Source organism: Lagenorhynchus albirostris, chromosome 10, assembly GCF_949774975.1.
Source record: "Lagenorhynchus albirostris chromosome 10, mLagAlb1.1, whole genome shotgun sequence".
Classification (NCBI taxonomy): Eukaryota; Metazoa; Chordata; class Mammalia; order Artiodactyla; family Delphinidae; genus Lagenorhynchus; species Lagenorhynchus albirostris.
The window spans coordinates 47264713-47283210 of record NC_083104.1 but is presented as its reverse complement, the minus strand read 5'-3'; the positions used below and the strand labels follow the sequence as shown (position 1 = coordinate 47283210).

Sequence of the window (18498 nt, the reverse complement as noted above, 5' to 3'; positions counted from 1 at the left end):
ACATAGATCAATGAAACAGAATACAGTCAGATATAAACCCATACACGTACGGTCAATTGATTTTCTTTAAAGGTGCAAAGGCAACCAAATGAGAAAATTTTTTTTAAACAAATGGTGCTGCATACGGGATCAAAACCAAAAAGGCAACCCAAGAGTGAACTCTGATGTCAACTATGGGCTTTGGGTGATTACGATATGTCAATGTAAGTTCATCAATTGAACCAGTTTAGTGGGGAATGTTTAAAATGGGGAAGGCTACCCATTTGGGGGAGCACGGGATACATGAGAAATCACTGTACATTCCCCTCACTTTTGCTGTTAACCTAAAATTGCTCATCTTAAAAAGAAGCAAGAGGGACTTCCCTGGTGGTCCAGTGGTGAAGACTCCACACTCCCAATGCATGGGGCCCAGGCTTGATCCCTGGTTGGGGAACTAGATCCCACATGCTGCAACTAAGGGTTCACATGCTGCAACTAAAGATCCTGCATACTGCAACTAAGACCTGAGGCAGCCAAATAAATAAATAAATATTTTTTAAAAAGAAAGGAAGAAAGGGGAAAGAGCATTGAATAAAACAGAACACAAAACACTAAGAAAGATAGTAGAAACCAGTCCAACAATATCAACAATCATACTTATGTAAAGATAGGTAAGATGCTGTCAAAAAAAAAAATTTTTTTTTAAAGCAAGATATAACTACGTGGTTTGTCTTGTAGAAAAACTTAAAACATTAAAACACAGAGGACTGATGGGAAAACATATACCGGGCAAATAACTAATCAAAAGAATGCTGAATGGTATGTCAATATCAGACAAAATAAATTTTTAAGGCAAAATATGTTAATAGAAAACTGTGCTAATAATAGAAAACTAGGGACTTCTCTGGTGGCGCAGTGGATAAGAATCCGCCTGCTGGCTTCCCTGGTGGCGCAGTGGTTGGGGGTCCGCCTGCCGATGCGGGGGGCGTGGGTTCGTGCCCCGGTCCGGGATGGACCCACATGCAGCGGAGTGTCTGGGCCCGTGAGCCATGGCCGCTGGGCCTGCGCGTCCAGAGCCTGTGCTCCGCAGCAGAAGAGGCCACAGCAGTGAGAGGTCCGCGTACCGTAAAAAAAAAAAAAAAAAGTATCTGCCTGCCAATGCAGGGGACACGGGTTCAAGCCCTGGTCCGGGAAGATCCCACATGCCACGGAACAACTAAGCCTATGTGCCACAACTACTGAGCCTGCGCTCTAGAGCCTCCATGCCACAACTACTGAGCCCGTGCACCTTGAGCCCATGCTCCACAACAAATGAAGCCACTGCAATAAGAAGCCTGCGCACCGCAACAAAGAGTAGCTTCTGTTCTCCACAACTAGAGAAAGCCCGCATAAAGCAATAAAGACCCAACGCAGCCAAAAATAAAAATTAAAAAAAAATAGAAAACTGTGTTAATATAAATACAAAACTACGAATTCAAATCAAAGGAAGATATATTAATTCTACTACTTGCATATGCCCCTAATAAAAGTCTATCTCTATATGTATACATATATATTTACGTATATAGACAAAAGTCAAGACAAAACCAACACTTTAGTTGGAGATTAATATATCTCAAGTATTGACAGATTATACAGACAAAAAAATATTTGTAAAAATATAAAACCCTATATCCAAGGATGTACATTCTTCTCAAGCACACCCTTATAAAAGTTGGCCATTGTATTAATCTATAAATAATTTCTCAATAAATCTCAAAGACTAGGAATCACACAAGACCACATTCTCTGATCCCAATGCAATTAACAATCAACATGAAAAATAAATTTAAATTTCCCATAAATTGGGGAATTTAAAATCACATTTCTAAGTAAATCATGGGTCAAAAAAGAAATTATAATGGAATAATACTTAGATCTATATGACAGTTAAGATATTAAAACTTGTATAAACTTTAAGTAATATTAAGTAAATTTATAGCATTAAATACAAAAGAAAGGCCAAAATGAGCTAAGCATCGAGCTTAAGAAGTCAGAAGGAAAGTAGGATAAACCCAAAGAAAGTAAAAATAAATCATTAAAGAGTAAGGCCATATAAACCATCACAACTATTCAAAAAGAGAACAAAATTGTAGTTACAGCAAAGATTTTTAAAATGAGAATACTAGGAACAGTTTTATGCCAATATATTTGAAAACTTAGAGGAAACTAAAATTTTTCTAGGAACACGCAACCTATCAAGACTTCTGACCCAAAATTGCCTGCATAGGTCTATTAAAGAATTTTTATTTGTTGTTAAAAATCTTCTTACCAAATAAATAAATAAATAAACAAATAATCAATCTAACTAAACACAAGGCCCAGATGTTTTGGGGATGAGTGCTACATGCTTTTTAAGAACAGGTCATTCTAATCACACATATTTCCAGAAAACACATAAAGGTGGTAATAAAGCAAGACAAGGAAAGTAGGAAAAAGGAAAAATACAAGTTTATCTCAATCTTAAGCCCTGATGAAAAATGATAAACAAAATACTGACAAACCTAATCTAATATTTTATCATGTTAACATGTTAATGAGAAAAACCACGTGATCATCTCAGTAGAGGTAGAAAGAGCATCTGACAAAATTTAACACACATCCTTGATTTTATAAGATAGTTAACAGGGTGGCTGATTATAAAAGCATTCTATTAAAAAACCTGCATTTATATACATAACAGACAACATGTAATTTTTTTTTTTTTTCAGTACCGCTGCGGCCTCTTCCGCCGCGGAGCACAGGCTCCGGACGCACAGGCCCAGCAGCCATGGCCCACGGGCCCAGCTGCTCCGCGGCATGTGGGATCCTCCCGGACCGGGGCACAAACCTGCGTCTCTTGCATCGGCAGGCGGACTCTCAACCACTGGGCCACCAGGGAAGCCCAACAACATGTAATTTTAAAAAGAAGTTATCCCCCACCAGAGCAATAAAAAATATAAGGTATATTAGAATAAAGGTAACAAAAAAAAGGTAAGATTTTTATGGTGAAAATTACTGTAATGTAAGACATTAAAGACCCAATTAAATGAAGAGACATACCATGTTCATGTATGAACTCTATTGTAACTGGTCTCTAACTGCAATGCAATTCTAATCAAAATCTCAACATTATGTTTGAATGTGCATATATACATACCCCGGATCACAAGTAAAACCTATCTCTTACTATGAGAGTCACAGTTTAAGATGTTTGAAAAAGATTTGCTGAAGATGGAAGAATAAATTAATGAACGCTGATATATATATATATATATTTATTTATAAATATTCATATAATGGATTACACAGCAGTGAAAAAAAGGCAACATAGATGAATTTCATGCACTGTGTTGACTTTAAAAAAGTTATAGAAGGCAATATACATAACTCTTTTTAAAACTCAAAAACAGGCAATACTAACATTTTAAGAAATACATACATATGTGATTTAAAAGTAGAAGAAAATGATGACATTCAGCACAGTGCTTATGTTTAGGGAGGAACCAGAGATATGAGATAGAAAGAAGCACACAGGTAGAATGATAATATTGGTGATATTTAACTTTAAATTGTCTAATGGAGTCCTGCAAGTTCATTTTAACATTATGCTTAGTAAGTTATATGCATGTGGCAATACTGTATATACATCAAATATTACATACAAAAAAATTGTTTAAAATCAACTGGCCAGGATAGAATCCATACAATGTGAATAGAGGAAGAAAGAGAAAATATGAACAGACCCAATCACAAGCAATGAAATTGAAACCGTGATTAAAAATCTTCCAAAAAACAGAAGTCCAGGACCAGATGGCTTCACAGGCGAATTCTATCAAACATTTAGAGAAGAGCTAACACCCATCCTTCTCAAACTCTTCCAAAAAACTGCAGAGGAAGGAACACTCCCAAACTCATTCTATGAGGCCACCATCATCACCCTGATACCAAAAGCAGACAAAGATACTACAAAAAAAGAAAATTACAGACCAATATCACTGATGAATATAGATGCAAAAATCCTCAACAAAATACTAGCAAAGAGAATCCAACAACACATTAAAAGAATCATACACCATGATCAAGTGGGATTCATCCCAGAGATGCAAGGATTCTTCAATATATGCAAATCAATCAATGTGATACACCGTATTAACAAATTGAAGAATAAAAACCATATGATCATCTCAATAGATGCAGAAAAAGCTTTCAACAAAATTCAACACCCATTTATGATAAAAACCCTCCAGAAAGTAGGCATAGAGGGAACTTACCTCAACATAATAAAGGCCATATATGAAAAACCCACAGCAAACATCATTCTCAATGGTGAAAAACTGAAAGCATTTCCTCTAAGATCAGGAACACGACAAGGATGTCCACTCTCACCACTATTATTCAACATAATTTTGGAAGTCCTAGCCACGGCAATCAGAGAAGAAAAAGAAATAAAAGGAATACAAATTGGAAAAGAAGTGAAACTGTCACTGCTTGCAGATGACATGATACTATACATAGAGAATCCTAAAGATGCCACCAGAAAACTACTAGAGCTAATCAATGAATTTGGTAAAGTTGCAGGATACAAAATTAATGCACAGAAATCTCTTGCATTCCTATACACTAATGGTGAAAAATCTGAAAGAGAAATTAAGGAAACACTTCCATTTACCATTGCAACAAAAAGAATAAAATACCTAGGAATAAACCTACCTAGGGAGACAAAAGACCTGTATGCAGAAAACTATAACACACTGATGAAAGAAATTAAAGATGGAGAGATATACGATGTTCTTGGATTGGAAGAATCAATACTGTGAAAATGACTATACTGCCCAAAGCAATCTACAGATTGAATGAAATCCCTACCAAATTACCAATGGTATTTTTTACAGAACTAGAACAAAAAATCTTAAAATCTGTATGGAGACACAAAAGACCCCAAAGAGCCAAAGCAGTCTTGAGGGAAAAAATTGGAGCTGGAGGAATCAGACTCCCTGACTTCAGATTATACTACAAAGCTAATCAAGACAATATGGTATTGGCACAAAAACAGAAATATAGATAAATGGAACAAGACAGAAAGCCCAGAGATAAACCCACACACCTATGGTCAACTAATCTATGACAAAAGAGGCAAGGATATACAATGGAGAAAAGACAGTCTCTTCGATAAGTGGTGCTGGGAAAACTGGACAGCTACATGTAAAAGAATGAAATTAGAACACTCCCTAATACCATACATAAAAATAAACTCAAAATGGATTAGAGACCTAAATGTAAGACTGGACACTATAAAACTCTTAGAGGAAAACATAGGAAGAACACTCTTTCACATAAATCACAGCAAGATCTTTTTTGATCCACCTCCTAGAGTAATGGAAATAAAAACAAAAATAAACAAATGGGACCTAATGAAACTTAAAAGCTTTTGCAAAGCAAAGGAAACTACAAGTAAGACGAAAAGAGAACCCTCAGAAAGGGAGAAAATATTTGCAAACGAATCAATGGACAAAGGATTAATCTCCAAAATATATAAACAGCTCACGCAGCTCATTATTAAAAAAACAAACAACTCAATCCAAAAATGGGCAGAAGACCTAAATAAACATTTCTCCAAAGAAGACATACAGATGGCCAAGAAATACATGAGAAGCTGCTCAACATCACTAATTATTAGAGAAATGCAAAACAAAACTACAATGAGTTATCACCTCATACCAGTTAGAATGGGCATCATCAGAAAATCTACAAACAACAAATGCTGGAGAGGGTGTGGAGAAAAGGGAACCCTATTGCACTGTTGGTGGGAATGTAAATTGATACAGCCACTATGGAGAACAGTATGGAGGTTCCTTAAAAAACTAAAAATAGAATTACCATATGACCCAGCAATCCCACTACTGGGCATATACCCAGAGAAAACCATAATTCAAAAAGACACATGCACCCCAATGTTCACTGCAGCACTATCTACAATAGCCAGGTCATGGAAGCAACCTAAATGCCCATCGACAGACAATAGATAAAAAAGATGTGTCACGTGTATACAATGGAATATTACTCAGTCATAAAAAGGAATGAAATTGGGTCATTTGTAGAGACGTGGATTGATCTAGAGACTGTCATACAGGGTGAAGTCAGAAAGAGAAAAACAAATATTATATATTAACGCATATATGTGGAACCTAGAAAAATGGTACAGATGAACCAGTTTGCAGGGCAGAAATAGAGACACAAATGTAGAGAACAAACGTATGGACACCAAGGTGGGGGAAGTGGTGGGGTGTGTGTGTGTGTGGTGCTGTGACAAATTGGGAGATTGGGATTGACATATATACACTAATATGTATAAAATGGATAACTAATAAGAACCTGCTGTATAAAAAAATAAATTTAAAAAAATTCAAAAAAAAAAACGTGAATAGAATATTTTTCAAATTCCTGTCAAAAGGTTTCTTTGTCCTGAGCTGAATGGCCAAAAGAGGTTGCCTTTTGACACCTAACAAATAATAAACAAGGGTGGAAAATAGAGAGCAGAGCCAGCTGGTTTGAAGGGCAGAGATCCCAGGAGCTCTTCAAAAGGGCAACTCCAGGCTTCCCTGGTGGCGCAGTGGTTAAGAATCTGCCTGCCAATGCAGGGGACACAGGTTCGAGCCCTGGTCCGGGAAGATCCCACATGCCGCGGAGCAGCTAAGCCCATGCGCCACAGCTACTGAGCCCGTGTGCCACAACTACTGAGCCCGTGTGCCACAACTACTGAGCCAGCATGCCACAACTACTGAAGCCCGTGTGCCTAGAGCCCATGCTCCACAACGAGAAGCCACCGCAATGAGAAGCCCGCGCACCGCAACAAAGAGTAGCCCCACTCGCCACAACTAGAGAAAGCCCGTGCGCAGCAACGAAGACCCAATACAGCCAAAATAAAATAAATAAAATAAATAAATAAATAATAATAAAATAAAACTGTAACTCTATATCCTTTAAAGAAACCCTCCCCAAAAAAAGGGCAGCTCCCAGGAGGAACAACTAAAGGGATATGGTCACTAACAAACTGTCCCCCATTGACATGTAAGGTGGTTTTTAGGAGTCTATGACCGGAATGAAAAACACCAAAATAACACAAAATCAGGGGTCAAACTTCTATTTTAACTAAGGGGAAATTTATAAAACAGTGTCATATCCTTCTTTCATTTCTTCTCATGAACATTCTGGTTATGGCTTCACAAAACATTTTTAGTAACTCAACTCTTGCTCTTTTTTTGAGATCAAGGTGCTCGTCACAGCATGCTATGTTGCCTACGAATCAAATTGCTCAAGGCAGGGTACCTGATAGGCTTCAGCAGCTGAGGTCACCACGTGCTCCACAGCACCAACAACGAAGACTCCCTTCTTAATATGCTCCCTTAAGTACAGTCCAGCCGATGCAGAGTCCAGGAGGTCATAGATCTGCTCGTTGTAGATTTCAATAAAGGAACACTTACAAAGAAAACTCTTTCCAGCTCCAGCCTGTAAAAGAGAAGCCTGGTGTAGCTATGTTCTTTTCATGAGTTCATCCTTACCTTTCATGAGCATTCATCTTTCACTCACTTCACAACATATAAAATTCCTACAACATTATCCTTTACACAATACAGGACACTTAAAAGTCAGGTTTAAAATACAGATTAGTAGTTTCAGCACATCAGTACACTTTAAAGCGGCATCGAACTGTGGTCCCAGGAGCCCTAAAGTTCCCACCAGTGCCTCAGAACAAAGACAGGGAGGTGGCACTTGAGCATTCCAAATAGGCAATTCCATTTTTTGTTTAATTGAGGTATAATTGATATATAGCATTATACTAGTTTCAGGCATATAACATAATGATTTGATATTTGTATATATTGCAAAATGATCACAATAAGTCTAGTTAACATCCATCGGCATACACAGTTACATAATTTTTTCCCCTTGTGATGAAAATAGCAATTCCATTTCACCTGTCTTATATATGAATCAAGTGTTATATTCCTCAAACGACTGAACACAATGTATTTTAAAAGTCTCTCTTTAAAAAAATAAACAAATAAAAGTTTTCTTTAAAAAGTCTCGCTATAGGATTTTTAACCACAGAAATGCACGTCACTAAACTTACTTCACTGGCACATAATATGTGTGTCTAACTGCAATGGTCAGGCATAGTTTCTGCAAAGGAGTAAGGGGTAAACCAATGCTATATATCAGACTCCTTGGCACATAGGTAATAGAACATAAAACACTAATGGCTCTTAAGCCTGGAATTCCCTAAGCTAAAGACGCACAACCAACAGAATGACCCAATCTGGGAGCCAATGGAAAATGGAAGGCCACATCGCTAGGATGATGGAGCCACACCACGTGTGAAGCAAGGAGAGCACAGTCAGGTAGTAGCAGGTGCTGCAAAGGAGGTACAGATGGGCCCATTACTAGTGGCTGTCATGAAGATGTAGGGACAGCTGCAGTCAACTGTGAGCCTAGGCGCAGGTAGATGATGGAGCTTAATGAATTTGTTTTCCTCAGTTAAGGTTTTCTTTACACTGTCTCTCTTGTAAAGTCTGAGAGCCTAAGAAGCACTACATTCTTCTTTCTTTCAATGTGGGTTCAGGGATGATGCATGTTTTATAGACTAAAAACTTTTAGAAAATAATAAACTCAGAATCCTTAATTTAATCTTAAGAATTGAAAGATTTTTTTTTATGACTCTAGTCTATCCACACTGTAGACTCCCAGTGATGCCCCTCCATGTATCATGAGCTAATTAGTAGTAGTTAGCTACTCAAAACTAGGTATTTCATAGAATCGCTTTATTTTTACAATAAGTTTTACCTTCTCTTTTTCACGTTCAATTAAGGAAAACAAATATTCAAAACTTCGTGGAATTACTCCTCTCAGGTTATGAGAAAAAGTATCAGATTCAGATGGTCCTAAAGAAAAATGTAAAAAAATATATATATAGCTGTTCATTTTTATTCTGTTAACAGGAGTCTTTCAAAACAGCAACACTGAAAGGCAATTCATATAGAAAAGAAAAACTGTATAATCAGTTTCTTTCAGGCCCCAAACAAGATAAATCGTGGTCTGTAACAGATGGCATAATAGAACCTGCCTATCAATGGGACTGAAGAGAAGGGCCTACAATAGCCACTAAGCAATTTTTAAAAGTAGTTGTTGTTTGATAAATTAAAAAATCCATTTCAGTCCCAAGCTTGAAATTTTTCCTTCTGCAGGTACCAAAATTAGCAGAAATCACAAATAATTGTACTTTACTGTTGCATAAGACATTCTGTCTCCTAGGCTGATCTTTATACACTGGCTGTGGGGCCACAGGCTAATTACTTAAATCTCTTGGAGTTTTCAACTATAATATGGAAAGAATAATGGTAATAACTATCTCACAGGGTATAAAAATTAGCATTAGCTAGTATTTTGTTAATTGGGCAATAAAAGCCAAGCTGGTAAGAAAGATACTATAGGAATTCTTCACAAGATTTCTGTACAGACAGAAAACTGAAGAGCAATCCAATCTCTATTTTGTTAACATTCGGGAAAAGGGGAGATGTGAGTGGATATGTAAACAGCAGGATTTTTTGGATATTAATTCAAGCTATAGCTATATCTGTCAGGAAAAAAACTATAAAGCTAGAAAAGATCCAAAAGTTACTATATGTATTAGTTAAACATGCCTTAGAGGGACTTCCCTGGTGGTGCAGTGGTTAAGAACCCACATGCCAATGCAGGGGACACGGGCTCAAGCCCTCGTCCGGGAAGATCCCACATGCCAAGAAGCAACTAAGCCCGTGTGCCACAACTACTGAAGCCGATGTGCATAGAGCCCATGCTCCACAACAAGAGAAGCCACCGAAATGAGAAGCCAGTGCACTGCAACGAAGAGTTGCACCCCGCTCGCCGCAACTAGAGAAAGCCCACACACAGCAATGAAGACCCAACACAGCCAAAAATCAATCAATCAATAAGTAAATTTATTTTAAAAATATATATATGCCTTAGAGACCAAAGGAACTAACAAATGCTGGCGTATGCTAGAAAGTTACAGAAAATAAATTTAAAAATATTATTGTCATCTCGGTGTGCTATACCTTAAAAAAAAAAGAATAAAAAATATATAAAACAGGGCAGAGAAATGCAAGTAAATGAACACAGAGGACAGATAATATTAGAATATTATCTACAGACAGAAAACTCCATGGCATGTGGGATCTTCCCGGACTGGGGCACGAACCCGTGTCCCCTGCATCAGCAGGCGGACTCTCAACCACTGTGCCACCGAGGAAGCCCAAGATAATTTTTAAATAAGAAAAAAGCTTGAGGGACTTCCCTGGTGTTGCAGTGGTTAAGAATCCACCTGCCAATGCAGGGGACACGGGTTCAAGCCCTGGTCTGGGAGGATTCCATATAACGCAGAGCAACTAAGCCCATGCGCCACAACTACTGAGCCTGTGTTCTAGAGCCCGCGAGCCACAACTATTGAGCCCACATGCCACAACTACTGAAGTCCGTGCACCTACAGCCCGTGCTCCACAGCAAGAAAAGCCACAGCAATGAGAGGCCCGCGCACCACAACGAAGAGCAGCCCCCGCTCACTGCAATTAGAGAAAGCCTGCCCACAGCAAAGAAGACCCAATGCAGCCAAATATAAATAAATAAATAAATTTTAAAAAAAGAGATAAAAGCTTGAATGGGAGTTTTACAGAGAGGCTATTCAAATGTCCAATAAATGTATAAAAGGTGCTTAGTAGTCAATGGACATCAAACAAGTGCAAATAAAAACACGAGATAGTACTATACATACTCCAGAACAACTAAAATTTTTAAAACGGACAATACCAAGTGTGGACATGGATGTGGAGCACTGGGAAATTCCACATCTATGCATTTCCATCATGACCTTTTTACTAAAGCTGAACATACATATACTATAACCCAGCAAGTCCATGCCCAGAAGTTTAAAGTTCAATAGATATGTACTATAAAAGGCCCACACGAGAAAAAAATGTCCATAACAGTACTATTCATGTGCTCTAAAACTGTCTAGCAACAGCAGAATAGAAAATGTGGAACTCCTTTAAGATGGCAGTGTGGGAAGACGCAGAGTTAGCATCTCCCCACAACTAGGGCACCTGCCAGCCGCTGGTGGGGGGCTCTGACCCCAAAGAGATGGGAGGAATCCCAGAGTGAACCGGTAGGATGTAGGGGGACCAAGAGGGGAGGAGAAATGGAGGCCAGACAGGATCGGCTCCCCTGAGGCTGGGGAGATCAGGAGAGGGAGGTGGGAGGGACTCTACGGGAAGAGTGTGAGAGGAGCAGAGGGTGATCACCTGGCCCACTGGTGTCGGGGAGGCTCCTGAGCTCCCAAGCCAGTTCCCCCCAACAAAGCCCCATCCAGCCCACATGGGTTCTGGGGGCACAGGAGGGCTGCTGGGGAGATCAGGAGTGGCAGGTGAGAGGGGCCACCGAGGAGGAGGGGGAGAGAAGCAGAGGGTGTTTTCCCCGCCCACTCGGGCCCAGGGAGCCTACTGAGCTCCCAGACCAGCTTCCTGCCCTCCAAGGCCCACCCCGCATTGGTCCTGGGGGTATAGGAGGGAGGACAGGGAGATCAGGATTGGCAGGTAGGAGGGGCCCTCCCAGACCCCAGACCGGAGGAGCAGGAGAGGAGAGGAGGGCGTTTGCCCAACCCACTCAAGCCCAGGAAGCCTGCTGGGCTCCCAGATGAGGTCCCCCACTCTCTGAGACCAGGGGTGGGGGGCATGCCTGGGCCCCTTCTGGTCCTTGAGCCTAAGCGCCACCCCCCCCACAGCCCCCAGGGCCTTTTCCAGCCCTGTGGGTGCTGAGCATTGGCCCCACCCACCGCCCAAACCTCACCCTTGCTTAGGCCCTGCTCTCCATGGCCAAGGCCTTCCCCCCGCTCCTTTTTTTTTCTTTTTTCTTCTCCCTCCTCCTCTTTTTTACTATTGTGGTACTGACGTACCTTCCAGTTGTTGATTCATCTATATTTTTATTTTTACATTCTTTCTAATATATCTATTAGTTTCCTAGTCTAATTTTATTTTTTACTTTGTTATTGTTCTCTTTTCTTTGCCACCCCACACAGCTTGTGGGATCTTGATTTGTGAGCACAGGGTTGGGCAGAAGCTCCTGTGGTGGGAGCTCTGAATCTGAACCACTGGACTAATAGAGAACCTCAGACCCCAGGGAATATTCATCAGAATGAGGTCTCACAGAGTTCCTCATCTCAGCACCAAGACCCAGCTCTACCCAAGAGCCTACAAACTCCAGTGTTGGAAGTCTCAGGCCAAACAACCAGTAAAACTGGAACACAATCCCACTCATTAAAAAAAAAAAAAGAGACAGCAAAAAAATATGTCACAGATGAAGGAGGAAGGTAAAAAAACCTACAAGACCAAATAAATGAAGAGGAAATAGGCAATCTATCTGAAAAAGAATTCAGAGTAATGATAGTAAAGATGATCCAGAATCTCAGATATAGAATGGAAGCACGGATTGAGAAAATACAAGAAATGCTTAACAAAGATCTAGAAGAACTAAAGAACAAACAAACAGAGACGAACAACACAATAAATGAAATGAAAAATACACTAGAAGGAATCAGTAACAGAATAACTGAGGCAAAAGAAGGAGTAAGTGAGCTGGAAGACAAAATGGTGGAAATAACTGCCGAGGAGCAGAATACAGAAAAAAGAATGAAAAGAACTGAAGACAATCTCAGAGACCTCTGGGACAACACCAAATGCACCAACATTTGAATTATAGGGGTCCCAGAAAAAGAAGAGAAAAAGAAAGGGTCTGAGAAAATACTTGAAGAGATAATGGAAAACTTCCCTAACATGGGAAAGGAAATAGTCACCCAAGTCCAGGAAGCACAGAAAGTCCATACAGGATAAACCCTAGGAAAAACACACCAAAACACATATTAATCAAACTAACAAAAACTAAGTTCGAAGAAAAAATATTAAAAGCAGCAAGGGAAAAACAAAAAATAACATGCAAAGGAATCCCCATAAGGTTATCAGCTGATTTTTCAGCAGAAACTCTGCAGGCCAGAAGGGAGTGGCAGGATATACTTAAAGTGATGAAAGAGAAAAACCTACAACCAAGATTACTCTACCCAGCAAGGATCTCATTCAGATTCGATGGAGAAGTCAAAAGCATTTCAGACAAACAAAAACTAAGAGAATTCAGTACCACCAAACCAGCTTTACAACAAATGCTAAAGAAACTTCTCTAAGTGGGAAACACAAGAGAAGAAAAAGACACACGAACCCAACTAACACACCATTGTAAAGCAATTATACTCCAGTAAAGATGTTAAAAACAAACAAACAAACCCAAAACAATTAAGAAAATGGTAATAGAAACATACCTATCGATATAACCTTGAATGTAAATGGATTAAATGCCCCAACCAAAAGACACAGACTGGCTGAATGGATACAAAAACAAGACCCATATATATGCTGTCTACAAGAGACCCACTTCAGACCTAGGGACACATACAGACTGAAAGTGAAGGGATGGAAAAAGATATTCCACGCAAATGGAAATCATAAGAAAGTTGGAGTGCAATACTCGTATCAGATAAAATAGTTTAAAATAAAGACTGTTACAAGAGATAAGGAGGGACACTACATAATGATCAAAGGATCAATCCAAGAAGAAGATATAACAATTAAAAATGTTTATGCACCCAGCAGAGGGGCACCTCAATACATAAGGCAAATGCTAACAACCATGAAAGGAGAAATTGACAGTAACACAATAATAGTAGGAGACTTTCTAACACCTCACTTACACCAATGGACAGATCATCCAAACAGAAAATAAATAAGGAAACACAAGCTTTAAATGACACAACAGACTAGATAGATCTAATTGATATTTATAGAACATTCCACCCAAAACTGGCAGAATACACTTTCTTCTCAGGTATACATGAAACATTCTCCAGGACAGATCACATGTTGGGTCACAAATCAAGCCTCGAAAAATTTAAGAAAATTGAAATCATATCAAGCATCTTTTCTGACCACAACGCTCTGAGACTGGAAATCAATTATAGGAAAAAAAGTGTAAAAAACACTGGAGGCTAAACACTGTGCTACTAAATAACCAAGAGATCACTGAAGAAATCAAAGAAGAAATTAAAAAATACATAGAAACAAATGACAATCAATGAAAACACGATGACCCAAAACCTATGGGTTGCAGCAAAAGCAGTTCTAAGAGGGAAGTTTACAGCAATTCAATCTCACCTCAAGAAACAAGAAAAATCTCAAATAAACAATATAACCCTACACTTAAAACAACTAGAGAAAGAAGAACAAAGAAAACCCGAAGTCAGTAGAAGGAAAGAAACCATAAAGATCAGAGCAGAAATAAATGAAATAGAAATGAAGAAAACAATAGCAAAAATCAATAAAACTAAAAGCTGGTTCTTTGAGAAGATAAACAAAATTGATAAATCCTTAGTCAGACTCATCAGGAAAAAAAGGGAGGGCTTCCCTGGTGGCGCAGTGGTTGAAAGTCTGCTTGCCGATGCAGGGGACACGGGTTCGTGCCCCAGTCTGGGAAGATCCCACATGCTGCAAAGTGGCTGGGCCTGTGAGCCATGGCCGCTGAGCCTGTACGTCTGGAGCCTGTGCTCCGCAGCAGGAGAGGCCACAACAGTGAGAGGCCTGCGTACCGCAAAAAAAAAAAGAAAGAGAAAAGGGTGAGGATGCAAATCAATAAAATTGGAAATGAAAAGGGAGAAATCACAACTGACACTGCAGAAATATAAAGGATGATAAGAGACTACTGCAACAACCATATGCCAAAAAAACGGACAACCACGAATAAATGGACAAATTCTTGGAAAGGTACAATTTTCTAAGACTGAACCAGGAAGAATTAGAAAATATAAGCAGTCCTATCACAAGTAATGAAATTGAAACCAGAATTTAAAATCTTCCAACAAACAAAAGTCCAGGACCAGATGGCTTCACAAGCAAATTCTATCAAACATTTAGAGAAGACCTAACACCAATCCTTCTCAAACTCTTCCAAAAAATTGCAGAGGAAGGAACACTCCCAAATTCATTCTACGAAGCCACCATCACCCTGATACCAAAACCAGAAAAAGATATCACAAAAAAAGAAAATTATAGACCAGTATCACTGATGAACATAGATGCAAAAATCCTCAACAAAATCCTAGCAAACAGAATCCAACAGCACATTAAAAGGATCATACACCATGATCAAGTGGGGTTTATCCCAGTGATGCAAGGATTCTTCAATATACGCAAATCAATCAATGTGATACACCATATTAACAAACTGAAGAATAAAAACCATATGATCATCTCAATAGATGCAGAAAAAGCTTTTGACAAAATTCAACACCCATTTATGACAAAAATTCTCCAGAAAATGGGCATAGAGGGAACTCACCTCATCATAATAAAGGCCATATATGACAAACCCACAGCAAGCATCATGCTCAGTGGTGAAAAACTGGAAGCATGTGCACTAAGATCAGGAACAAGACAAGGATGTCCACTCTCACCACTCATATTCAACACAGTTTTGGAAGTCCTAGCCACAGCAATGAGAGAAGAAAAAGAAATAAAAGGAATACAAATTGGAAAAGAAGAAGTAAAACTGTCACTGTTTGCAGAAGACATGATACTATACATAGAAAATCCTAAAGATGCCACCAGAAAACTACTAGAACTAATCAATGAATTTGGTAAGGTTGCAAGATACAAAATTAATGCACAGAAATCTCTGGCATTCCTATACACCAACAACGAAAAATCAGAAAGAGAAATTAAGGAAACACTCCCATTTATCACTGCAACAAAAATAAAATACCTAGGAATAAACCTGCCTAAGGAGGTGAAAGACTTGTACTCAGAAAACTATAAAACACTGATGAAAGAAATCAAAGATGACATAAACAGATGGAGAAATATACCATGTTCTTGGATTGGAAGAATCAATATTGTGAAAATGACTATACTATCGAAAGCAATCTACAGATTCAATGCAATCCCTATCAAATTACCAATGGCATTTTTCACAGAATTAGAACAAAAAAATCTTACAATTCGTATGGAAACACAAAAGACACCGAATAGCCAAAGCAATCTTGAGAAAGAAAAATGGAGTTGGAGGAATCAGGCTCCCTGACTTCAAACTATACCACAAAGCTACAGTAATCAAGAGAGTATGGTACTGGCACAAAAACAGAAATATAGCTCAGTGGTACAGGACAGAATGCCCAGAGATAAACTCACACACATATGGGCACCTAATTTACGACAAAGGAGGCAAGAACATACAATGGAGAAAAGACGGTCTCTTCAACAAGTGATGCTGGGAAAACTGGACAGCTACATGTAAAAGAATGAAATTAGAGCACTACCTAACATCATATACAAAAATAAATTCCAAATGGATTAAAAACTTAAACGTAAGACCAGACACTATAAAACTTTTAGAGGAAAACATAGGAAAAACACACTTTGACATAAACCACAGCAAGGTCTTTTTTGATCCACCTCCAAGAGTAACAGAAATAAAAACAAAAATAAACAAATGGGACTTAATTAAACTTAAAAGCTTTTGCACAGCAAAGGAAACTATAAACAAGACAAAAAGACAATGCTCAGAATGGGAGATAATATTTGCAAATGAAACAACAGACAAAGGATTAATCTCCAAAATAAACAAACAGCTTATGGAACTCAATACGAACAAAACAAACAATCCAGTTAAAAAATGGGCAGAAGACATAAATAGACATTTCACCAAGGAAGACATACAGATGGTCAAGAGGCACATGAAAAGATGCTCAACATCACTAATTATTAGAAAAATGTAAATCAAAACTACAATGAGGTATCACTTCATGCCGGTCAGAATGGCCATTATCAAAAAAGCTGGAAACAATAATTGCTGGAAAGGGTGTGGAGAAAAGGGAACCCTCCTGCACTGTTGGTGGGAACGTAAAGTGATACAACCACTATGGAAAACAGTATGGAGGTTCCTCAAAAAACTAAGAATAGAATTACCATATGACCCAACAATCCTACTACTGGGCATACACCCTGAGAAAACCATAATTCAAAAAGACACATGCACCCCAATGCTCATTGCAGCACTATTTACAATAGCCAGGACATGGAACCAACCTAAATGTCCATCGACAGATGAATGGATAAAGAAGATGTGGCACATATATACAATGCAATATTACTCAGCCATAAAAACAAACAAAACTGAGTTATTTGTAGTGAGGTGGATGGACCTAGAGTCTGTCACACAGAGTGATGTAAGTCAGAAAGAGAAAAACAAATACCATATGCTAACACATATATATGGAATCTAAAAAAAAAAATGGTACTGATGAACCTAGTTACAGGGCAGAAATAAAGAGATAGACATAGAGAATGGACTTGATGACATGTGGTGGGAGGGTGAAGTTGGGCAAAGTGACAGTAGCGTCAACATATATACACTACCGAATGTAAAATAGTTGGCTGGTGGGAAGCAGCAGCATAGCACAGGGAGATCGGCTCGGTGCTTTGCGATGACCTAGAGGGGTGGGATAGGGACAATGGGAGGGAGGTTCAAGAGGGAGGAGATATGGGGATATATGTATGCATATGGCTGATTCGCTTTGCCGTGCAACAGAAGCTAACACAGTATTGTGAAGCAATTATCTCCAATAAAGATCTATTAAAAAAAAACAGAAAATGTGTTATATTCATACAATAATCTATTATACAGTAATGGAAATAAACTACTACTACATGCCATAACATTAGTGAATCTGACAAACCTCAGGCTGAGAGAAAGAAGCCATACATAAAAGAGTAAATACAGTAAAATTTCCTTTGTAGAAGTGCAAAAACAAGTGAAACTAGTGATGACAGAAGTCAGAGTAATACATATGTCAGGGGACAGCAGTGGGAGTAGTTACTGACTAGGAATCTTGGTCTGGGTAGTGGTTATACAGGTACATAATATATAAAAACTCATTAAACCCACTTCAAAAATTGTTCATTGAGCACATACTCTGTGCTAAGCATTGAGCTGGGAACATAGCTAAAAACACAGACTTTGCTATAATGGAAGTCGCAATCTGACAGAAGCTTGGGAAATAACCTTAATTTTATGAGGTCAACATCATATACCAGAAAGTATTCCTTTCCAAAAAATATACTAAGTTCTGTCATCACAAAAAGAGTAGACTAAGCCAGTAAATGTTAATCTCTAATTTACTTACCCATCATAGTAAATGTTTTCCCTGAACCAGTCTGTCCACTGTAAAAAAGAATGTTTCATATATTATTTTCACACATGAAATTTAGAAGACTACCCTATTTTAATATGTCTACTAGTATATAAATTTTCCCCACAAAGAACTGTCTTTCGTTTTTAAAATTATATCAGGTAAAA

General features: G+C 38.6%; 1 protein-coding gene across 1 annotated transcript in view; it reads right to left on the bottom strand.

Annotated features, from left to right (window-relative positions):
• KIF15 (kinesin family member 15) overlaps positions 1–18498 on the bottom strand; it is a 74054-nt gene that overhangs the window by 42080 nt on the left and 13476 nt on the right. The window contains exons 5-7 of the mRNA XM_060162309.1: positions 18326–18363; positions 8842–8939; positions 7327–7506 (exon numbers count right to left, since the gene is read on the bottom strand). Of these exons, the coding sequence (XP_060018292.1) occupies positions 7327–7506; positions 8842–8939; positions 18326–18363 (316 nt within the window). The remainder of the gene's footprint in view (positions 1–7326; positions 7507–8841; positions 8940–18325; positions 18364–18498) is intronic.